This window comes from Polistes fuscatus, unplaced genomic scaffold (genome assembly GCF_010416935.1).
Source record: "Polistes fuscatus isolate 324 unplaced genomic scaffold, CU_Pfus_HIC Scaffold2, whole genome shotgun sequence".
In the NCBI taxonomy this organism is placed as follows: domain Eukaryota; kingdom Metazoa; phylum Arthropoda; class Insecta; order Hymenoptera; family Vespidae; genus Polistes; species Polistes fuscatus.
Window position 1 is genome coordinate 13,027,586 of NW_025113096.1, and position 20,102 is coordinate 13,047,687.

The 20,102-nt window shown below is 28.0% G+C and overlaps 5 protein-coding genes and 1 long non-coding RNA gene across 8 annotated transcripts; 3 read left to right on the forward strand and 3 right to left on the reverse strand.

Annotated features, from left to right (window-relative positions):
- Window positions 1-1,157: 1,157 nt before the first annotated feature.
- LOC122516146 (beta-lactamase-like protein 2 homolog) lies at window positions 1,158-2,921 on the reverse strand. Its single transcript, XM_043633719.1, has 4 exons — window positions 2,608-2,921; window positions 1,791-2,424; window positions 1,562-1,721; window positions 1,158-1,439 (listed from the first exon to the last, which is right to left on the reverse strand). The coding sequence occupies exons 1-3, from the start codon at window positions 2,736-2,738 to the stop codon at window positions 1,596-1,598; spliced, it is 891 nt and encodes a 296-aa protein (XP_043489654.1). The 5' UTR covers window positions 2,739-2,921; the 3' UTR covers window positions 1,158-1,439; window positions 1,562-1,595.
- Window positions 2,922-3,017: 96 nt separating this feature from the next.
- Window positions 3,018-6,577, forward strand: LOC122516597 (DET1 homolog). Of its 2 annotated transcripts, XM_043634533.1 has the most exons (9): window positions 3,018-3,409; window positions 3,766-4,174; window positions 4,252-4,389; window positions 4,776-4,920; window positions 5,214-5,322; window positions 5,407-5,602; window positions 5,702-5,985; window positions 6,074-6,280; window positions 6,354-6,577. In XM_043634533.1, exons 2-9 carry the CDS (start codon window positions 3,767-3,769, stop codon window positions 6,535-6,537), a joined length of 1,671 nt encoding a protein of 556 aa, XP_043490468.1. In that variant the 5' UTR covers window positions 3,018-3,409; window position 3,766; the 3' UTR covers window positions 6,538-6,577. The 2 variants fall into 2 exon arrangements, with proteins under 2 accessions (XP_043490468.1, XP_043490466.1); XM_043634531.1 differs by lacking the exon at window positions 3,018-3,409 and having other exon boundaries at window positions 3,494-4,174.
- Window positions 6,578-7,540: 963 nt separating this feature from the next.
- On the forward strand, window positions 7,541-13,315 carry LOC122516423 (protein PFC0760c-like). Of its 2 annotated transcripts, XR_006303565.1 has the most exons (5): window positions 7,541-7,811; window positions 8,226-9,388; window positions 9,478-11,695; window positions 11,770-11,844; window positions 13,141-13,315. XR_006303565.1 is itself a non-coding variant. In XM_043634210.1 (4 exons), the coding sequence occupies exons 2-3, from the start codon at window positions 8,468-8,470 to the stop codon at window positions 11,653-11,655; spliced, it is 3,099 nt and encodes a 1,032-aa protein (XP_043490145.1). In that variant the 5' UTR covers window positions 7,541-7,811; window positions 8,226-8,467; the 3' UTR covers window positions 11,656-11,695; window positions 11,770-12,633. The 2 variants fall into 2 exon arrangements, 1 of the variants encoding a protein (XP_043490145.1); XM_043634210.1 differs by lacking the exon at window positions 13,141-13,315 and having other exon boundaries at window positions 11,770-12,633.
- A 428-nt stretch (window positions 13,316-13,743) lies between these two features.
- On the reverse strand, window positions 13,744-14,441 carry LOC122516457. The gene is made up of 2 exons (XR_006303571.1): window positions 14,302-14,441; window positions 13,744-14,233 (listed from the first exon to the last, which is right to left on the reverse strand). It is a non-coding gene; the product is annotated as an uncharacterized LOC122516457 (long non-coding RNA).
- A 210-nt stretch (window positions 14,442-14,651) lies between these two features.
- On the reverse strand, window positions 14,652-17,334 carry LOC122516458 (cactin). The gene is made up of 4 exons (XM_043634271.1): window positions 16,906-17,334; window positions 15,758-16,818; window positions 15,479-15,677; window positions 14,652-15,402 (listed from the first exon to the last, which is right to left on the reverse strand). The coding sequence occupies exons 1-4, from the start codon at window positions 17,154-17,156 to the stop codon at window positions 14,715-14,717; spliced, it is 2,199 nt and encodes a 732-aa protein (XP_043490206.1). The 5' UTR covers window positions 17,157-17,334; the 3' UTR covers window positions 14,652-14,714.
- A 561-nt stretch (window positions 17,335-17,895) lies between these two features.
- On the forward strand, window positions 17,896-19,811 carry LOC122517056 (serine/threonine-protein kinase RIO2). Its single transcript, XM_043635382.1, has 5 exons — window positions 17,896-18,115; window positions 18,197-18,338; window positions 18,408-18,786; window positions 18,864-19,148; window positions 19,227-19,811. The coding sequence occupies exons 1-5, from the start codon at window positions 18,050-18,052 to the stop codon at window positions 19,744-19,746; spliced, it is 1,392 nt and encodes a 463-aa protein (XP_043491317.1). The 5' UTR covers window positions 17,896-18,049; the 3' UTR covers window positions 19,747-19,811.
- Window positions 19,812-20,102: the final 291 nt, after the last annotated feature.

A 20,102-nucleotide genomic window follows, 5' to 3' on the forward strand; every position in this document is an offset into this window, starting at 1 on the left:
ATATATTTCCGTGAAATAATTTGATTCTACTTTTTCCTCTTCTGACTTGATTTCATGATAAAAAATGAATCATTTGTTAATCTATTTCGTTCCAATTATATATTAAGTATAATATATTTTTTACGTTACACGTTGTTTAATAATTAATTTTTTTGTTGTTAATTAGTACTGATGATATAATAATGTGATCATGTTGACTATGTTATTGATGATTTGTAGATGAATAAAATGACGGAGAGAGATTATATATTATATATGTCAGTATGAAGATTAATAGTTAATATAAGTTATTAAGTGGTTAACTGAATTCCTGTCGCTTCTTCGTTTTTAAAATTGATTCTATTTCCTGATGGCGTAAAAGCATTTGAAATGGCCAATAGAATAACATTTCATGGTTTCGACAACTCTAAAAACATTTGTGCTGGATTATCATGGAGCAATTCTTGTAGCTCAACATCTTCAAATTTTTTCGGTTGTCCAGGACATTCTTTTACGTTAAAATCACAGTTTCAAAAGCGTTAAAATCAAACTTTACGTGTTCTTTCCAACAAAATTTTACCATACATTTCGAATAATAAGCGGTGCGTTTCAGCTACGGTTTTCTTGAGGTTGAAATAGTTAAGAAATACATGTTGGAAAAATAGTTTATCGCGATTCATTTTCAACCGATTGATAAATTTCTTTAGCATCGAGAAATCTAATTTATGAAGACTGAATTCATTTCAGCAATTTCTAAACTACAAGACATGCGATTTCAGCGTCGAAACTTGTTAGCTTAGAACCAATACTTTATAGTAGCAAGCAAGAGGAACTAAGTTTACCATGTAATATGTATATATATCGTGATAGATACGAAAGAAGAAATATATACACACATACATATATATATACATATATATATATTTTTTACATTTACCCAAAGAAACGAATGGATGGCCAGATTATGGAGTTAAGTGAAATTATTGAAGATTTAACGAAATCTACATATACATGTTCACACATGTGCACTTATATGTACGTATGTTGACATGAACATAAATGCATGCGTAACATCGAATTATATTGGGATATATTCCCTTTTGTTCTTTATAAGGGGTGCTATAAGTACTATGAGTACGAATACTCGCCAAGATTATCTAATATATTATAAATGCGAATTTTATAAGGAAAATATTGAAACATTTATTGTCGTGATATATCTTTGTAGCAGAACATATATTTTATATCAATCATCTAAATGTGCCGATGTAATTTTCATGGTCACGCATGTGCATTCACAATTGAGATGTTTGATGCATCTTACTCGTGAAATAGCCAAATGGTAAAATTATAAAAAAAAAGAAATCATTGTACTATGTGCTATGTACTTTGTCACTGAAACTTATTTGTAATATATACTGTACACTGTGTACGCACATCAAGTGTTAAGAATTTGCCATCTGAAAGAATGCCCATATGTATTATTGTTACTTCTATAAGTTGAATAAATGTTTCACAGCATTGCTCGACAGAGTCTTCTTAATATATACAAATTTTATATTATAGGTAATACATTATTTACAATATTTATGATTAAATGCTTGTGTTACTATGTATCAAACTATGTTTTCTGAGATTTTCCATTCACCCTCTTTGCCTACTACTTTTGTTTCTTTATGTAGTTTTTGTAAATGATGCATCACATTATGAGCTGCTGCAGGCCATAGATCCTTAGGAGTGTCCTACAAATATATATAATATATATTGATAGTAAATTCATAATTAAAGAAATTACATTATTAGTTTATTACCTTATATATGATTTCTACAATATCCATTTCTGACATAAAGTTAGAATTGCTATGTTCTTTTAAAGCATTTAAAATTTGTTTCTCTCTTTGTTGTCGATGTTGAATATAATATTGAATTCGTGGAACAGGATCTTCTATTATGGGGCCGTGACCAGGATAAATTACAGATGGTTTCATGTCCAAAATTTTGTTTAAAGAAATCATATAATCATATAGATCTTCAAATACAGCAGTACCTTCACCCAAGATACAATCACCGCTAAATAAACTTTGTTCATCTTTTAATAATAGACATGCATGATCTGTTGTATGACCAGGTGTATGTTTTACTTGTATTTTTGCTCCTTCTACTTCAATTATTTGTTCATCTTCTAAAGATTTACATTGCCTTATAAGATCTGGTGTTGCTTGTGGTTTTTCATAGGTAGGCAGTTTCCATATTGTTGGTGGATCATCATTCAAATTTGTTGATGTTAATAATTCTTTAACAGAATTTACACCACCAATGTGATCATGATGCCAATGTGTGACTATCACGTGCTCTATTGTAGCATTTTCTTCTGCGAGTACATTTTTTAATAATTTGATATACTCAGCTGATGTTTCAGTGTCTCCTGTGTCAATTAATGCACGCCTATAATTAAATACTTAAAATATAGCAATGCTATTTTAATATACTACATTCTGTCTATTAATTTAATCTTATTAATTCATTTTAATAGCTTTAGAGTATTTCATATGTATTCAAGATAGAAAATATATCCTTAACTAGTAACATGTTGATATTTTCTTTTTTAAGAATTTTTTTTATATTCACCTTGTTCCTGAACCAATAAGATAAGTATTTGTGCCTTGAAGTGTCATAGGACCAGGATTGCATCCAAGAATCCGAATAATCTTATTCGAGATTTTAGATACTAAAGGCAAAGATGTTAATCGCGTTGCCATGTTTTTAGTAATAAATGGTATTAATTTATTAATGACATTTCTAAAATAAGTTATTGATAAGATAATTTATTTTTATTGATGCATTAGCACACTCTACAGTAAACTCATTGAAACATATTGTCAAATTTGTTATATATATACATATATATACACTCGCATTTTATTTTATTATTTTAATACATATTTATATTTCCATTGTGTGTGTGTGTGTACAATTATATTAAAAAATTATTATTGTTTATATATATACACATATAAATATTTATGTATACAAGATTATCTATCAATCATATAATTCGATATTAGTTTCCAAACATGTACTTCCTAAAATAAAATTTAAACATTTAGATATTACTAATCGTTTTTTTATGTATACATATTCATTTTTAAAGTTAATTAAAAAATATAATAGAAAAAGAAATCTTTCCACTGAAAGAACTCGATCGCCAATTATTTGTAAAATTTCTAAATATTTTGTTTCCTGATGTAAAATTCGATTCTTGTTCGTTCGAGTAACTTGTCAGATTTTTCGAAGTTCTAAAAAATGAACTATAGCCATTTACTAATATGGCGAAAGCTAGTTCTAAAACTGATACACTCAAGTATAATGAGGGTTTCAGTATAGGTTAGGTTAAATGAAAAATATCGTTGTTTATAAGCCAAAATATACGGTATTTAATTCCTAAACAAAACTAATTGTATTTAAAATCAAATATAATAAATGACTGATACTTGTTAAATAAAAAAGAGTAAATATTACATTATTATTTAATGAATAACGAACGCTAAGAGATTTAATCTGAAAAATATTAATCTGTAGGCGTTAGTAATGTGTCGTATTTTCTCATTACGTCATAATGAGTAAAAGTAATGAAAATTTATTAAAAATAAATCGTTGACTCTTATTCATTAATTGAAACTTATATACGTGCATATACATATGTACATGTTGCAAACTTTCTATGTAAACAACCGTATTTTTATTTCGCATATTCACGTGTTATGTATACTTTTTGGAATTATATAGAATGGCCGAAAAAAATGGTAAAATCGAATTTGTGACAGAACCTTTTCCAATTAAACCTCGCAAATTTGGACCACAAAATATTGTTGTAAGACTTAGAAGAAGAGAAACATTTGGCTGTCCATATCCTGGAACTCATGTTCATAATGCTAGACAATTTTATCAAAATGTATTTCCAAATTTTACAATTATGAATGTGGAAAAACCCCCATGTTTTCTCAGAAAATTCAGTCCAGATGGAAAATATTTGATAGCTTTCAGTGCAGATCAAACGTCTATAGAAGTTTATGAATATCGCGGAGCATCTGCAGCAGCAGATCTTTTAGCTGATATTGAAGGGGAATATATAGGACATAAAAATGATGATGTTAATATTAATATAAGGTCCAATGTTTTCAATCGATTTTTCAAGGTATTTATCCTGTAATTATGTTTGTCTTATATTTGATGTATTTAAATCTAAATAAATAAACTTTTAAATAATTATAGGCCAAATGGACGATTAATGTAGTTCAATGCAACCAGCAATTGAACAGAGAATGTAGTTTATTTACGGATGATTGTCGTTATGTTATTGTGGGTTCTGCGGCACATATTCCTGATGAACTCAGACCTCATTTTTATCAAGTATGTACAAAAATATACACTGCGTATGAGTTATTAAGCCATTCATAGATCAAATCAATTAACTCTACTTGAACAATTTCTTTTAATTTTAGTGTTAAAGCTTTTAATTAATTAATGCTTAACTTAGCATATTTAAAATAAATTTTCTTAATAATAAGCCTAATACACCATTATATAACAATATTTTTTTATAGCCGTTGAATAATAAATGAATAATAAATGAATAATAAATGATATAATAATGTATGTAATTTTATTCATTTTCTTCACTTTTTGTTTTATGGAATTATCCGATTTAACAAATGTACGACTCCATAATAATTTTATTTGGAGTGTTTCATTCGATAAATATTATTTTAAGAATACATTATTGTGTATTTTTAAAGATTTATTCAAATAATGAAGCATTGACACCAAATCCGAGATCTCCACTTGAGGATTATACTCTTCACCTAGTTGACATACGAGATGGAAAATTATGTCATATTAGACATTTCAAAGTTGATAAAATATATTTATCTCATAATCAAGGTATTTATATACACTAGAGTGTCGATTATCTAAATAAATTGGGAAACAAAAATTGGTTTAATAATCGATTTTATGTCCAATATTTTATGTCCAATTTTTCAATCTGAATGGTTTATAAGTAAACGAACATATCTAATAATAAGAAAAGTACAATATCCAAAATTAGACGTTTTTAGATATTGCTAAATTGTGAATAACCAATTTTCAGATAATCAACATTCAGATAATGTGAACTGTATAAAGTTATTATATTATAGAAATATATTAAATAATTATTTTATATTAAATTTAAGGTCTTTATTTATACAAAGATGTTTTGGCTGTGTTATCTGTGCAACACCAAACAATACATGTATTTAAAATTCTTAATGGAATGTTCATTTATATCAAATTAATAGGAAGGTATGATTATAACCATTTGATTACCAATTTTATTCTAAATATAAGAAAATAGTCATTAAATAAATAAAAATCATTTAAAAATAGGTTTTGTATGGGAGATGAAACTTATTTATTTTCATTTGGTGCATGGCGTGGCGTAAATTATAGATCATTTAGGGATACCAGAATAAACAGCCTTAAACACAAATTGTTAGTATTTTTATATAGGAGGGCAGAATATATAAGTAATACAACTAATGACCCATATGAATTAAGACGATTTTATCAATATTTTGATCAGGTATATTATATCATAATATGCAACTAATCTCATAGATAACATATTTTTATTGATATTTTTACTATAACATAATATAGCATATATAACATAATATTTCAGTTGAATGCATTGAGAATGTGGAAAATGCAATTATTGGATGCAAATCATATACTTATAAGGTTTGCTAGTGAAGAAGTTGCAACTCTGCAGGCAAATGAACCAAATGCACAACCAGCTCTTCTTGTTGTATATAATATGGAAACTGCTAAAATTTTGGCTGTGTATGATAATGCATCTACTCAATTGCTGACCCAATTTGAAAACTTCAGTGATTTTTTTAGAAATGCTAGAATGAGTACAGATTGCCAATACATGTGCTCTCCATCAAATAATATTTATGCGCGGTATAAAATTTTCTTCTACAGAAAAAGGCATATAAATATTACTTTAATATTTAAAATATATTTACTAATAATTTAATGAATGTTATAGATTAATGCAACAGAGGTTCAAACAGACAATAGTAAGTGCCAGATATGGTGGAATTACAGAAGCTACAAAAAGGTTACTTGCTCAATTACCAATTTGCGCTCAGTCTTATTCGAGTTCTCCATACCTTGATTTATCTTTGTTTTGTTACGATGATAAATGGGTATCTATGATGGAACGACCCAAAGCTTCTGGAGAACATCCTATTCGGTATATTATTTATTTAAGTTTATCTAACATTGCCTCAATTATAAGTTAACATGCGATTTCTTATTTGTTATAGCTTTTATGCGCGTGATTCGGGTCTTTTGAAATTTAAAATGTATGCAGGGATGTTTGGTCGTACAGCCCCAACTGCAGCAAGAAGATTAGTAGCATTTATTTTTCATCCAACAGATCCATTTGCTATATCAGTTCAACGTACTAATGCTGAATACATTGTTAGTTTCCATATAAGGCATATTTGAATAATGTATAACAATACAGTAACAAAAAATGTTCAAAACATTATTGCTGTGTTATTCCAAGCTACTTAAAATACTTTTATATACAAGAACAAAAATGTTGTATCTATATTGATACATGGCAAGACATAAATGTAAATAGAAAATCCTTTATACCTAGAGTTTTTATACAAAATAATGAGGACTCAATATTTAATACAGTCATCAATTTAAGGAGTCACAATTAGCCCCTTTATTGTATATAAACATGATAATGTTAAATAATTCTTCATGTAATATTTTATTCTGGATATTTTATAATTAATATAAATACAAAATAATAACAAACACGAATAAATTACAAACGAAAATAAATTAATTCTTTTAATAATAAACCATTTTTCAAAGAAGTTTAGCTTTATTTAAATTGTATTCTTAACATTTATAATGAACTAGTAATTTCCTAATATGAAAGTAAGTTTATTTCATATGAATGCAAATGTAAAATATTATATTAATTTTATAAAAATATTTATATAATAATTTATGATTAATGATATAATAATTTGTAAAAATTCTATTTGTTTTCTCCAAAGATTTACAAATTTCTAGACAATAATTTGATCACCATAAATATATATAAAACACAATATTAATTTACAATAAGCACATCTTGTAAATTCGACATTTCTGCGCGAATAATGCTCTTTTAATTTACACAAAAAATTTGAACTATTGTTTTTATATATACGGATTGAAACTTAGGGATGGCCAATTTTTATATTGTGATTACAGATTATTACTAACACATATACATATATCAGTCCTCATAGTAATTTGGGTAGGGTAAATAAATAGTCTCCCCTTTTAAGTAGATTTAAAAATCAACTTATAAAGAAGAAAAAGGAAAAATAATATCAAATTATATGAAAATAAAGTAAAAAATAAATATTAAATCGAATTTTTATTAATTCGATGATCGAGCCATAATTGGCCAGAAAAATTGAACATTCTTTTGGACCGCCATTGTTATAGCAACCTGTTGCTCCTTTAAATTTCGTGCAGCACCACCTATAACCCACGCCAAAGAACTACAAGCTACGTGTCGTGGTCATAAAAAAGTATGTAATGTGAGTTACGGTCGTGCAATGGTGTTTGGATATTATTCATATTATATTTTGTAGTACAATCGGCAGTATCGATAAGAAAAAGCAAAGAAATAAAAGAAGAGAATTTTTTGTCAAATTTGACATTATCACTGGATAACCTTGTTCTGGCGTCCATGCATATTTGGAAAAGTAAGTAAAGCGTTTACAACTTTCTACTTGTACAAACGTGCAAGCTTCTTATTTGCATCTATTTTCTTTTATACTTTAATAAATATTTATATTTCGTTACGAAAATAATTTTTCTTATATTTTACTTGTAAAAGTATACCATTGTTTGACATAAAATCGTCCATATACTTTTAAATGGAAGCGTCATAATTACTACGCTTCGTCATGCTTCTGCGTTTCTGCATGAGAATGCAAATCTTCAATATTTTAAAAAGATACTGCATCCTTCGTGTAACTTTATTATATTCAATTTTAAATTCATTTATATTCGGAGAAAAGTCGTGCGATTGTATTATTTTTAGTAAGAAACTTAAAACAATTACAAATTATTATCAATAATTCCGCTTATTTCATGTTTTTCATTTTTTGTTGCAGGTATCTTGCTGAAATAAAATTAAAAATATATTCTTAAAAAACAGTTATGTTATAAAGTAAACATTGTTTATTAGAATTTTATTACTTGGTTTATTGAAGTTTAGTATTATGTTTATTTCACAGTTATTAATAATTATTTCTATAATCTGAACGTTCAAAGCTTGATCAAAAAACAGAAGCTTTCTTATAAACGTGTATTCGTGCACGTATTATATTTTTGCTAAAAAAGAAGAATTAAGATTATGTTCAATAATCAAATGATAAATATAACAGCAAAAGAAAATGATTCTACAGAAGAAAATAGTTTGAGTAATGAAAGAAAAGAACAAAAATTTCTTACTGATTTGAGTACACCTAATGATAATAGATATTTTGTGAAACGGTCATATACGTCACCAAGAATATTTAAATCACGAAGAAATAGAGGTTTCGTTTGTTATAGAATGAACAGATCATTAAGCTTTGATAATTATAAGAATGATCGTTTATTTAAATCTCCTAATTCTAGTTCAGGAAGTAGCAATGCGGATAACGAAAAGCATCTAACAAGATCAGCTAAAATAATGAGAGCACTTAATTTTAATTGCAGTCCCTTCTACAATCAAAGAAAGAAAATAAAAAAGACATTAAATTTTAATTTAACTCCAAGTCCAAAGAAATTTTCTAATCTTAAAAGTTCAAGAGATAATATAAATTTCAATTTGACTACATCTTCGCCTAAAATTAATAAAACTTTGAACTTTGACACAAGTCCAAGTAATTCGAGTACAAGCAGTATATTTCTTACATCATTTGATTCTATGGATGAAAATCAAAATCAAACTCCTTCTCAACGAAATAAAAAAGCTAAAAAGTTATTGGATTATATTACACCCAAGAAAAGGATGTATGTTTCATCTCCGAATATGGATATATCTTCTCCATCTTTACGTTTGAGTCTTAAAGAAAAGATCGATGACATTGTACAAATGAATTGTTCACCTTCGCATTCTTTTAATCAAAATAGAAAAGCATTAAATTTTAATACTCGTTGCAATATTAGTACACCGAGAAATTTGTATGCAGATTTTTCTAACGAAGATGATGAAAGACCGCATACACCTGAAAATACTATTCCTATTATTCCGGAAAGTATGAGTGCCATAAAGAAGAGTCATAAAAAGGTAAGAATAGAATTCTATTAATTCTTTTTAATAAAATTATGCATTTATTATTTTACTATATAAGTATTGTTTTATTTTCTCTTACATAGGAAAGATCACTACGACAAACGGATAATTTATCTATAAAACATGTAAATGTATTACAAAAATTAACAGATCCTTTCATGGTTGAGCAGTTTGATGAACTGCGAAGAGAAAAAAGACCCTTAAGTCCACCTATGGCTGAAAAAGATATTGTATCTATCTGTGATACAAATTCTATTGAACAATCTCATAAAAAAGATAAAAGTAGGAAAAACATTTCAATGTTACTTTCTGGAGATGAACTTTCTGACTCAGGATCTATTTTTGAATATTCCATAGGACAAAGAAATATAAAAGGAGAAAATAATACATGCCATACCGATTTTAATCTTAACAAAAGTGATGATAACATAGATTATGACTCAAATAGTAACAATATATCAGCAAATAGTATTGGTTGTTGTGAATTAATAAATAGTTCAAATGAAGCAATAAACAATCAAGGTCTGGATATTATTACTGGTATGGATACAAAATCTAGTTCTCGCGTTAAGGAAGAAATATGTAACACAGTTTCTCAAAATCCCCTACCAAGTACTAGTAATGCCAATAAGAAAAGTAGATCAGCATCACCACAAGCACTTGAAACAAATTCTGTACCTTCAGTAAGAGTAATGACACCAGAAAATCAAATAGATTTCTTACAACATATTCAAACTGAATCAATTAAAAAGTCTCATAAGAAGATTAAGGAAGAAAAAAGGAAAAAAATTTTTTTACCTAGAAATCTTGAACATAAACTTAAGGAAGCAAAACTGGATACTGTTAAAAATAAGAATTTTGAAGTATCAAAAGATGATCAAAATGATAATAATATTCCAACAAATGAGGACTCTGTTAATGTAGACATTGTTCGTGCTAGTACACCTGAAAATGTTAATTCTAGCAGGTTGTTATTGTCAAACTTTACTTCGGTTAAAAAATCACACAAAAAAGACAAACATTATAAAATCGTTTCACAATTTATTCGACGTCAACAATTTTTAAATAAAGATGCGGATTATAATAATGTGCAACATGAAATGCACAATGACGTTACCAAGAAAGATCAACGAAAAATAAAGAACAAATCTACTGAAAATGATAGCGCTATGTCTAATTTACATTTAAATAATATCAAACTTAACTGTAAAGTGTCTCCAAGTAAAAGAAAAATATTTTCTTATTTAGCAGATGACGATGATGATGATGATGATGATGATGATGATGATGATTTATTACATTTATTGTGCAATTCTAAATTAACGCAAAATGAGGGTAGAAATATGGAGGAATTCAAAATTTGTACACCTATAAAAAAAAGAAGATCATTATTAAAAACTGATGTGAAATCTGATGGTTTACATAAAGTACAATCAAATAATAATGATTCATTTGAAGAAGAGATTGTAAATATCGATGCATCTAGATGTTTAACCCCCATTCTAAGACATCTTGGTTGTACGGTATTACCAGGGCAAAATACTGATCTGGTAAAAACAAGTAATGATGATAAGAATACAAGTAATGAAAAAAATAATTCAGTTGAAGAACAACAGCAGCCTGATACGCAAGATCAGAATGGAAGATCAACACCCAAAAATATGTCTACAATAGAATTACTTCCTAACATTAATTCCATTAAAAAATCTCATAAAAAGGATAAACGTGGAAATGGATTGCATAGAAGTCTTATTTTAGAACAAGAAAAATTATTTCTAAAGAAAAATGATAACAAATTTTTGCAGAATAATTATAGAAATTCAACAATAGTTTCTAAATCAAATGATAATGATTCAAGTTTAGCTGATAATACTTGTTCAACAAATATGTTGAGCGATGGTAGTAATAACCATGCGCAAAATTCTGCTATTACAATTTATAAAGATTCTCAAACTTTCAATCAAGATGATAATGTTAATGACAGACAAAATATCCTAACAAATGATACTACCTCATCTAATAAGACTCCACCAAACTGTTTAATGGTAAAAAATTATATGAGATTGTTGCAAACAACTTCAATAAAAAAATCTCACAAGAAAGAACGAGATCGTAAGAAACATAAAGTAATAAATAAAGACCCAGAACTGTCAGATGAAGGATCTATATTTGGAGAAAGTGAGAAAGTTGATACCTTAGACGATTTACATATTCAAATTAATAGCAATGAGACTGATATAGATAGATCTGATTATGTATAAATTATAAATGAAGAGATATAATGTAAAAGAAATAAAAAAGGTATATTTATTGTAAATCATTATTATATTAATACCTTAGCTAGAATATATTATAAAATTCATAACTTTTTTCAGATTTAATTAATTATAACAGAAGAGTCCAAATTTTTTTAGTGGCAATATTCTAAGGATGGACCTATATTTTTTCATGTAAGGCATTTTTGTTTCCAATTTTTCAAGTAAAACACGCAGCCTTTTGTAGGCATTAATGTATTTGCTCTCTTAACTTTCTATAAACATAATTTAATGTTAACAGTATTATAATAAGAGAAATTATTGATTTTAAGATAAATGCACAAGCATATAAGACGAGTCTTTGTTAAAAACGAATCTATAATACAATACAACTTTTGTGTTAATTTTTGATGCATTATTATTAACAGTATTCATAAATGTAAACTTTATACAATTAATCCTATTCTAACAGTGATACATTAACCAAATTATTACTTTACAAATTAACGTCATTGGTGAAATAATTGAGAATGAACTTAGGTCAATTATTTCTTGTAATATCTTAATAACATTAAATAACATCTTAAAACATTAATCAATACAAAAAAATTTCCAGAAGGTGTTGATTAATGTACATTAAAGCTACATTTACATTAGTGTAGAATAATTGATCATGATTTTGGGCCAATTTTTCTACACAACAATTATAATTTATAATTTTAAAAAATAACAATTATATATATATACATATTATATATATATCTATATATATAATTTCATAATGTAAAGTGATAACGTTATTAGATTCGTCGTTACAACATTATAAAGAGAAATACATATACGTTTTGAAATGATAATGATAATAATAAGACTAATATAGCTTTATGCTGAATGTTTAAAACTATCTAATTAGTATTACCAAGTATGATGGTGTCAAGATATATTGAAAAGGTTATACGGCAATATAATCGAAATCATTTAATATAAGAAATTTAGTTTATATTTGATATACGTTTGTTACAAGATAGTAACACATTGTTAATTTTATTCCCACTTATTATTACCTAAAACCTGTTACATTTGGTAGATAATTTATAAATACTATATTTTTATTTTATATCGTTTATATAGTATTTCCACAGAAATTGTTTTTTTTTTTACATATGGTATCAAAATATAAATCAAGGTGCATTTTGACTTATCATATATAACAAATAATACACTTGCATTAAAATATAAGGCATATGTACATATCTGTGTCTATGTTGGGAATTCCACTTTTAATATAGCATTGAAGATATGTAAATCCTAGTATAAATGTGATATGTATATAATGCTTAACTTTAGTAAATATCGTTTAGATCTAAGAATTACATTTCATAAATATAACTATGTTCCTTATTAAATTTTATTCCTTTCTCTCTCTCTCTCTTTAAAAAGTTTGATAACAAATATTAACGCGTTAAGCATCGAATCTCTTTTTTTTTTTAGATTTCTGTTCAGGTCATGATAATCCATTAGTCAAAGAAATACACAAGGATGTTAGTTATGGGTGATGGATGTGGCTAGAATAAAAATTGTACTGACAATCATTGGTGACTGACGTGTCGTTTAATATGTTAAATTTTAATAATAAATAAAGATGTTTAAGTTTCAGCAAAATAAATTACAGTATTCATATTTGATCAGCTATATAGAAGAAATAAAATTTTCTTGCGTTACTATAAGTTTAAAGGTTTAAAATACTATCCGCATAAAAGCTTTTGTACATAGCTTGTGTTATTGTTTACCATTTAATCTTAATATAGTATAATATTTTAGTATGTATATTCTCTGCATGTTTGTAACGAAATATTTTGTACATTTATAAAAAAAAAAAAAAAAAAGATAATAAAATAACATTCAAAATTAAGAAACTGAATTTTAATTGAATTAATTAAGTAATCAAGTGGGAGAAATATCTTAAAATAAATAGAGAGAATTTATTATGTAGATTAATTAACATTAATTTTATAACGAATTTGAAATATTTCCGTATTATAGGTATACTGGTTAGCAGGAGTTTGTATTTGTTGATTGTATATTCTACGTATGTTTAGTTTTATCGTTTTTATTTAAAAAAAATAACATGACATAGAAAAAATCAATCTTCTGTTGATTACTGTTGATTAAACTTCACGTGTACACTCTGCGTTAACATTGTATGATTGATGGTTAAAAAAGTGTAGGAGCAAGGTAGTGTTGATGGAAATTTAAGATAACATAGTAATATTATGGCGTATTACTTCCTGTTCAATGTGTTGTTTAATTAGATATTGAACGTGTGGGGAACCAGGACGATGGAGAAAGGTTATTCGGAAAATTTATATACACTATCTGAATTTACCAATAAGAAAATATAACATTTATTATTATTAATAACGAATGTACTCTTGGACGCCATATATAAGACTGATATAAGACTCTCGAACGTTATATATAAAAATCTTGTCTCAAATGATTCCCGTATAGGGAAAAAAGGCACTAGTATACCGCGTCGATACGCTAGGTGCGTATCACTACAAAGGAAAGAATTAAGACGCATCTAGAAAATTATACAATTTTATACTTGAAGAGTTTGTATAGATGTGTAGAGATGTTGGGTATACTCACGTGTAGTACTGAAATCTAGTAAGTTATGAAAAATGAAAGCAAACTGGTGTACAGTTACAATAGAAAGCTTTCCCTTCCATTTCAGTTCCTGACTATCTACATTACTGCAATACTGATAAAATTACGTCGCCAGGCGATACGTTATAATATGGCTGATTTACACATTCTAATTATATAATTATGTAAAACTTTCGAAATTTTATTGTTTTAATATCATAAATGAGTAAAAAGAAATTGCGAGTTCTTTTTCTTTTTTTGTAAATAATATCTTATTTTTGTCTACTTTACAATAAATACTTCGCTATCTATTTTATTTAGAGGATAATCTTAAAAAATTTGTTTCTCTTAAATTATAGTATAATTTGTATATTACACGTCCATTTACAAAAAAAACAATATAAAATTCTGGTATATTATCGACGATATCTATATCGTTTAAAGTGAAACCATAATTGAAAAATATTATTATGGAATTGACACCTAAAGCCTCTTTTATATGAATATTCCCATTCTCTATTTACAATCTTAAAAGCGATATCTTCGTAAGGAGGACCAGCGTGGAATCGTAAAATAGCAAAGTCTTTATTATCGGCACACGGAGTCAAGAAATATTCCGGTGTTGTGTGTTTGTCTATGAGATCAGGATAAAATATATTGAACTTGTATCCTTGTACAATTTTCGGTGGTGGATTGTCCATATCATAATGCGTTTGATTATATTTATTCCATTCGAAACCTGTGTGAACTCTGTTAAAGTATCTTGGTTTCCTAGGTCTATATTTATCGGACCATAAATAAATCTGTGCTTCCAACGATGACTCTACGCTAAATTGTGCTTCGTCCGAACCCATGTTTTTCCTTGCTTCTCTGTGCATCGCTTGTTCTTCTACAGTCATTACATTTTGAACTTTACGTCCAGTACTTAGTACTTGTTTTCTAGCATATTCTAAACGTTGATTATCATCCTCTTCTAAAGTAACTAAAGTTCCTGGTTCTAGTTGAGAGTAAGGTATATATTTTGGTGAATAGCCACCTGTTTCATATTCACAAAATGATTCAGATAACATATCATCTGCTGTATTCCCATTTTCTTGTTCGTCCCTATAACAATCATATGAAATAATAGTTAATATGATTTAAAAAACAAACATCAAGATTTGATTACATGTATACATACTCTGATTGACTTTCTTCACTCTTTTCAATAATATTACTCGTAGTAAGTTCTTCTTGTTTTGTTGAATGCTCGCTTGGTACTTGAGATCCTTCTGCTTCACTTTCTGTTCTAGCTACACCCTGTTCAGCAATCAAGACCTCCAATTTTTTACGTAAATTCTCTTGATGTCGATCCCTTAATCTAGCTCTTGCCATATGAGCTATAAAAATTCATTCATTTTATAAGTCAAAAATATATTTAATTTACATGTTATTTATATTAGATTAATATATATGTTACCTTTTAATTGTGACAACAGACTTTCCCAATAACCGATATCAACGCCTTCTGGTTTCCCGGTTATTTTAGATTCAATCTGTAATTGCAGTGATTCTAGCTGAGCTGCTGTTTTTCCTTTAAAAATAGCAGTAACATCTTTTGCCACTGACGAATGAATTCCTTCTCTTCTGCCAACAGCTACTTCATATTCCGATCTTTCTAATTTTCGCAATTTATGTAATTCATCTTCAACAATAACAGTAATATCATTCCAATAATCCAAATTTTTTCCTCTTTCTAATTCTTTATAGACTTTAATGTCCTCAATAAGATCCTCCAAATCTTTAACATGTAGTCCTCTTAAATATGTATATGGTTCATGCATTTCCACAGCATCGACTTCTTCTTCTGCACTGATATACTTTGCAAGAAGATCTATCGGTTTAGCACGACCATCCTGAATCCTAATACGTGATCTTAATCTTGCTTGTTCAAGATGGAATTGATCTTCTTGTCTTGCCCATTGTTCTAATTGAGCAGCTTCTTTTCCTCTCTGCAACAGCGTCATTTCTTCTTCTCTTTGTTGTCTCTCTAACTCCCTTTCTTGCCTTCTTTTTTTAACTTTCTCTAATTCTTTTCTATTTTCTTCTTGTTTATGCCTATTTCTAGTCTCAAGTTCTTCTCTGCTAACACCAAGCAAACCTTCTTTTTCTAACTTTTTGGACCATACAAACGTTGACAGTAAATTTCCATCTCCGAATGGATTATCTGTATTTGTGTAATGCAAGTAATCATTGTCCCAACCCATTCTTTCTTTACGCTTTCTTTCTTTAGCCTCTTTCTTTTTCAATCGTCTTATTCTCTTCTCTTCTGGTGTTTCTGCAGCTTTCATTAATTCCTTCTGACGTTTACGTTCTTCTATTTGTTTTTGACGTTGCCTCTGCAATTTTTCTAATAGTTTTGTTGAGTCAGATGAGGTATCCGAAGAAGAATTGTTTGATTCACTCGACGGAGATGACGAAGTGGAAGAAGAGGCCGACGAAGATGACGATGACGATGACGAAGAAGAGGATGAGGATGATCTGTAATGGATTAATATTTCGTTACTAAACAAAAAAATATTCGTAATATAGATTAGAATGAAAAAAGCTTATTTAAAAATACTTTACCTTCTTCTGCTTCTATGTTTGGACGATTTCTTCCGTGATTCGCGTGATTCGCGAGATTTCGACAAATTTCGAACATCCTTAGATTTCTTTTTCCTCGTATTAGATTTTTTCGAGTTTCTATGAGATTTAGAATTTTGTGAATGATGTTCAACGTCACTATTGTATTTCTTATCATAACTTTTGTTCCTACTTTTATGTCGTGTATCTTTTTTCGATTTTTCAATATTACGTCTACGTGAAACTTTTTCCATTTTATTAGATTATATTATGTAAATATTATTCTTAATCAACGATGTTTACTAACACTGAAACTTGAGACAATCTCCACATTGTTTCCATGCATTACATGTTGACATCAATGCAGCAGTTTGACTTTTACTTATGGAAGATAGAGGTAAGGAGAATCATCTCTCATGGGAGAAAATTTGAAAAAGTGTCCGGTTTTTGCTGAAAATAATAGTTCGAAAACTTTCCAGAATGGCGCTGGTGCAGACAAAGGGTATGATATGAATGTAGCAATTGTAGACGAATTAAAGAATGCGGAAATTTTTCTTTCCTTGTTTATTTCTCAATCATACTCTAATAATATTTGGCGCTTTCTTTAAAATTTACCCTGATGCTAATGTGGCGATTTGAAGATTAACTTCTGCGTTGCGCCTACCTAAAGCTAAAGTCCCTAGGATATATTACCAATAATCTTAAGGCACTATATCTAATTCACATTTAGATAATATTAAACTTAACCGCAAGGTATTTCCAAATAAAAGAAGAATATAGTTCCATTTACCAGATAACGATTTATTACATTTATTATGAAATTTTTAATCAACACATTTTCACATATAAAGAAATTGTAAAAACTAATGTGGGAATTTACGCTTATTAATTTAGCAGTGGTCTGTGTTTGCTAATTGGTTATTCGATGTGCTTTTGCTATTGGTTCTAACTAACATGACGTAGAAAAAAAACAATCTTCTATTAATCATTGTTGATCAATCTGCATGAGTAAGCTCTATGTTAACATCGCATGGTTCATGGATGAGAAAATATGGTGGTAACGAAAGTGTTGATGGAGAGGTAGAAGCACATGAACACAAAGTATTATAAATATATTATAAAATTGTATATTTGTTAGAATTAAATCATGGGAAAGCTAAATGTCACGATGTTACGTTATTTAACGCGGGAAGATTTCCGTGTATTAACGGCAGTAAGTATAAACAATATAATTATATAAATTATTAAATTTATCATAATCCAGTGTGTATATGGATTATAATGAAACTTTCAGATTGAAATGGGTATGAAAAATCATGAGCTTGTACCAGCTTCACTTGCTGCGCAAATAGCAAATTTGCGTTATGGTGGTGTTCATAAATTGTTAAAGGAATTGTGTAAATATCGATTACTTAGTTATGAAAGAGGGAAACATTGTACGTTATTTGTTAAACTTTACTTTTAATAAGCATTGATATATTTTATATAATTGAGTATTATTATAGATGATGGTTATCGTTTAACAAATGCTGGGTATGATTACTTAGCCCTAAAAGTACTGGCACAAAGAGGTGTTGTGTGTTCTTTTGGAAATCAAATAGGTATTGGAAAAGAGTCTAACATTTATGTAGTGGCAGACGAAGAAGGAAATCCAATTTGTTTGAAATTACATAGATTAGGTAGAACATGTTTCCGAAACATCAAAGGAAAAAGAGATTATCATCAACATAGAAAGTCTGCATCCTGGTTATATCTGTCTCGAATATCAGCAACAAGGGAATTTGCCTATATGCAAGCACTCATGGATAGAGGATTTCCAGTACCAAAACCAATTGATTTTAATCGACATTGTGTTGTTATGGAGCTGGTTGAAGGTGGACCTTTGTAAGTTTTTACTTTGAATTGAATTAATAATTTGTATTAAATTTAGTACCGTTAGCAAATTAAATTTCAATATATAGATGTGAAGTTCATGAAGTAAGTGATGTGGAAGAATTGTATGACGAATTAATGAATTTAATCGTCAAATTTGGAAATCATGGTGTTATCCACGGTGATTTTAATGAATTTAATATTTTGATTACGAATGATGGTAAACCGATTATTATTGATTTTCCACAAATGATTTCTACCGAGCATGAAAATGCAGAAGTTTATTTTGAACGTGATGTCAATTGTATTCGTGATTTCTTTAGAAGAAGGTTTGGATATGAAAGTGAACTTTACCCAACATTTAAAGATATTATGTAAGTTAGATCTATTTTTATTGCAGAAATGTATTTTTTGCCATACAGTTAATTATTTGATATTCGACATATTTTTAGACGAGAAGATTGTGTTGACATAGAAATTAAAGCTAGTGGTCTAACAAAACAAATGGAAAAAGATGTTTTAATGGAAATGGGTTTTGAAGCGAATGAAAATAAAGAAACTTGTAAGATTGATAATGATGATAATGATGATGATGTCAATGTTAGTGCTGGTGATAATAATGATGATATCGATGTTAGTGCTGGTGATAATGCTAATGATAATAGTAAAGAGTCCAATTTCGAAAATGATATAGAGGAATTACGATTACGAGTGGAACAATCGATGCAAGAAGTTGATTCTTCTGAAGAAAATGTTAATGAAGATCTAACAATTGCTAGAAGTGCTGCTACAACTATTATATCACCAGATGATATAAAAAAGAGAACAAAACGATCTTTAGAAAAACGAGAAAAAAAGAATATTTCTAGAAAGATTCTAGTAAAAGGTGAAGCTAGTGCAGTAACTAGAGTTAGAAGGGAAAATAGAGATATTATCAAACAATCAACAGTAGGTATATGGGGCTGTGAATAATGTTAGATTGTTATTATTTTTTTAAATAATTATAACAATAACAAAATAAATGTCTTTTTACTACATGAAAGTAAATAAGTAATAAATTGGATTTGTATAATTTAATTATTTCATCGGACACATCACATTTTTAACTTATATTTTATGTTTTGTATTACGATTGAATTTGTTTACAATTCTATGCCTTTTATAATCGATTTTACTTTCTGTTAGAATTTTTATTTATAGATCTTTAAGTGTAGTAATGTCTAATTGAAATATGGCTAATCGGTATAGCTTGAAAGCAATGAATTGTAACGTGATTTTATTATTTTCTCTTCAATACAACGAAAATATTGTCAAGTAAACTGTTTCTT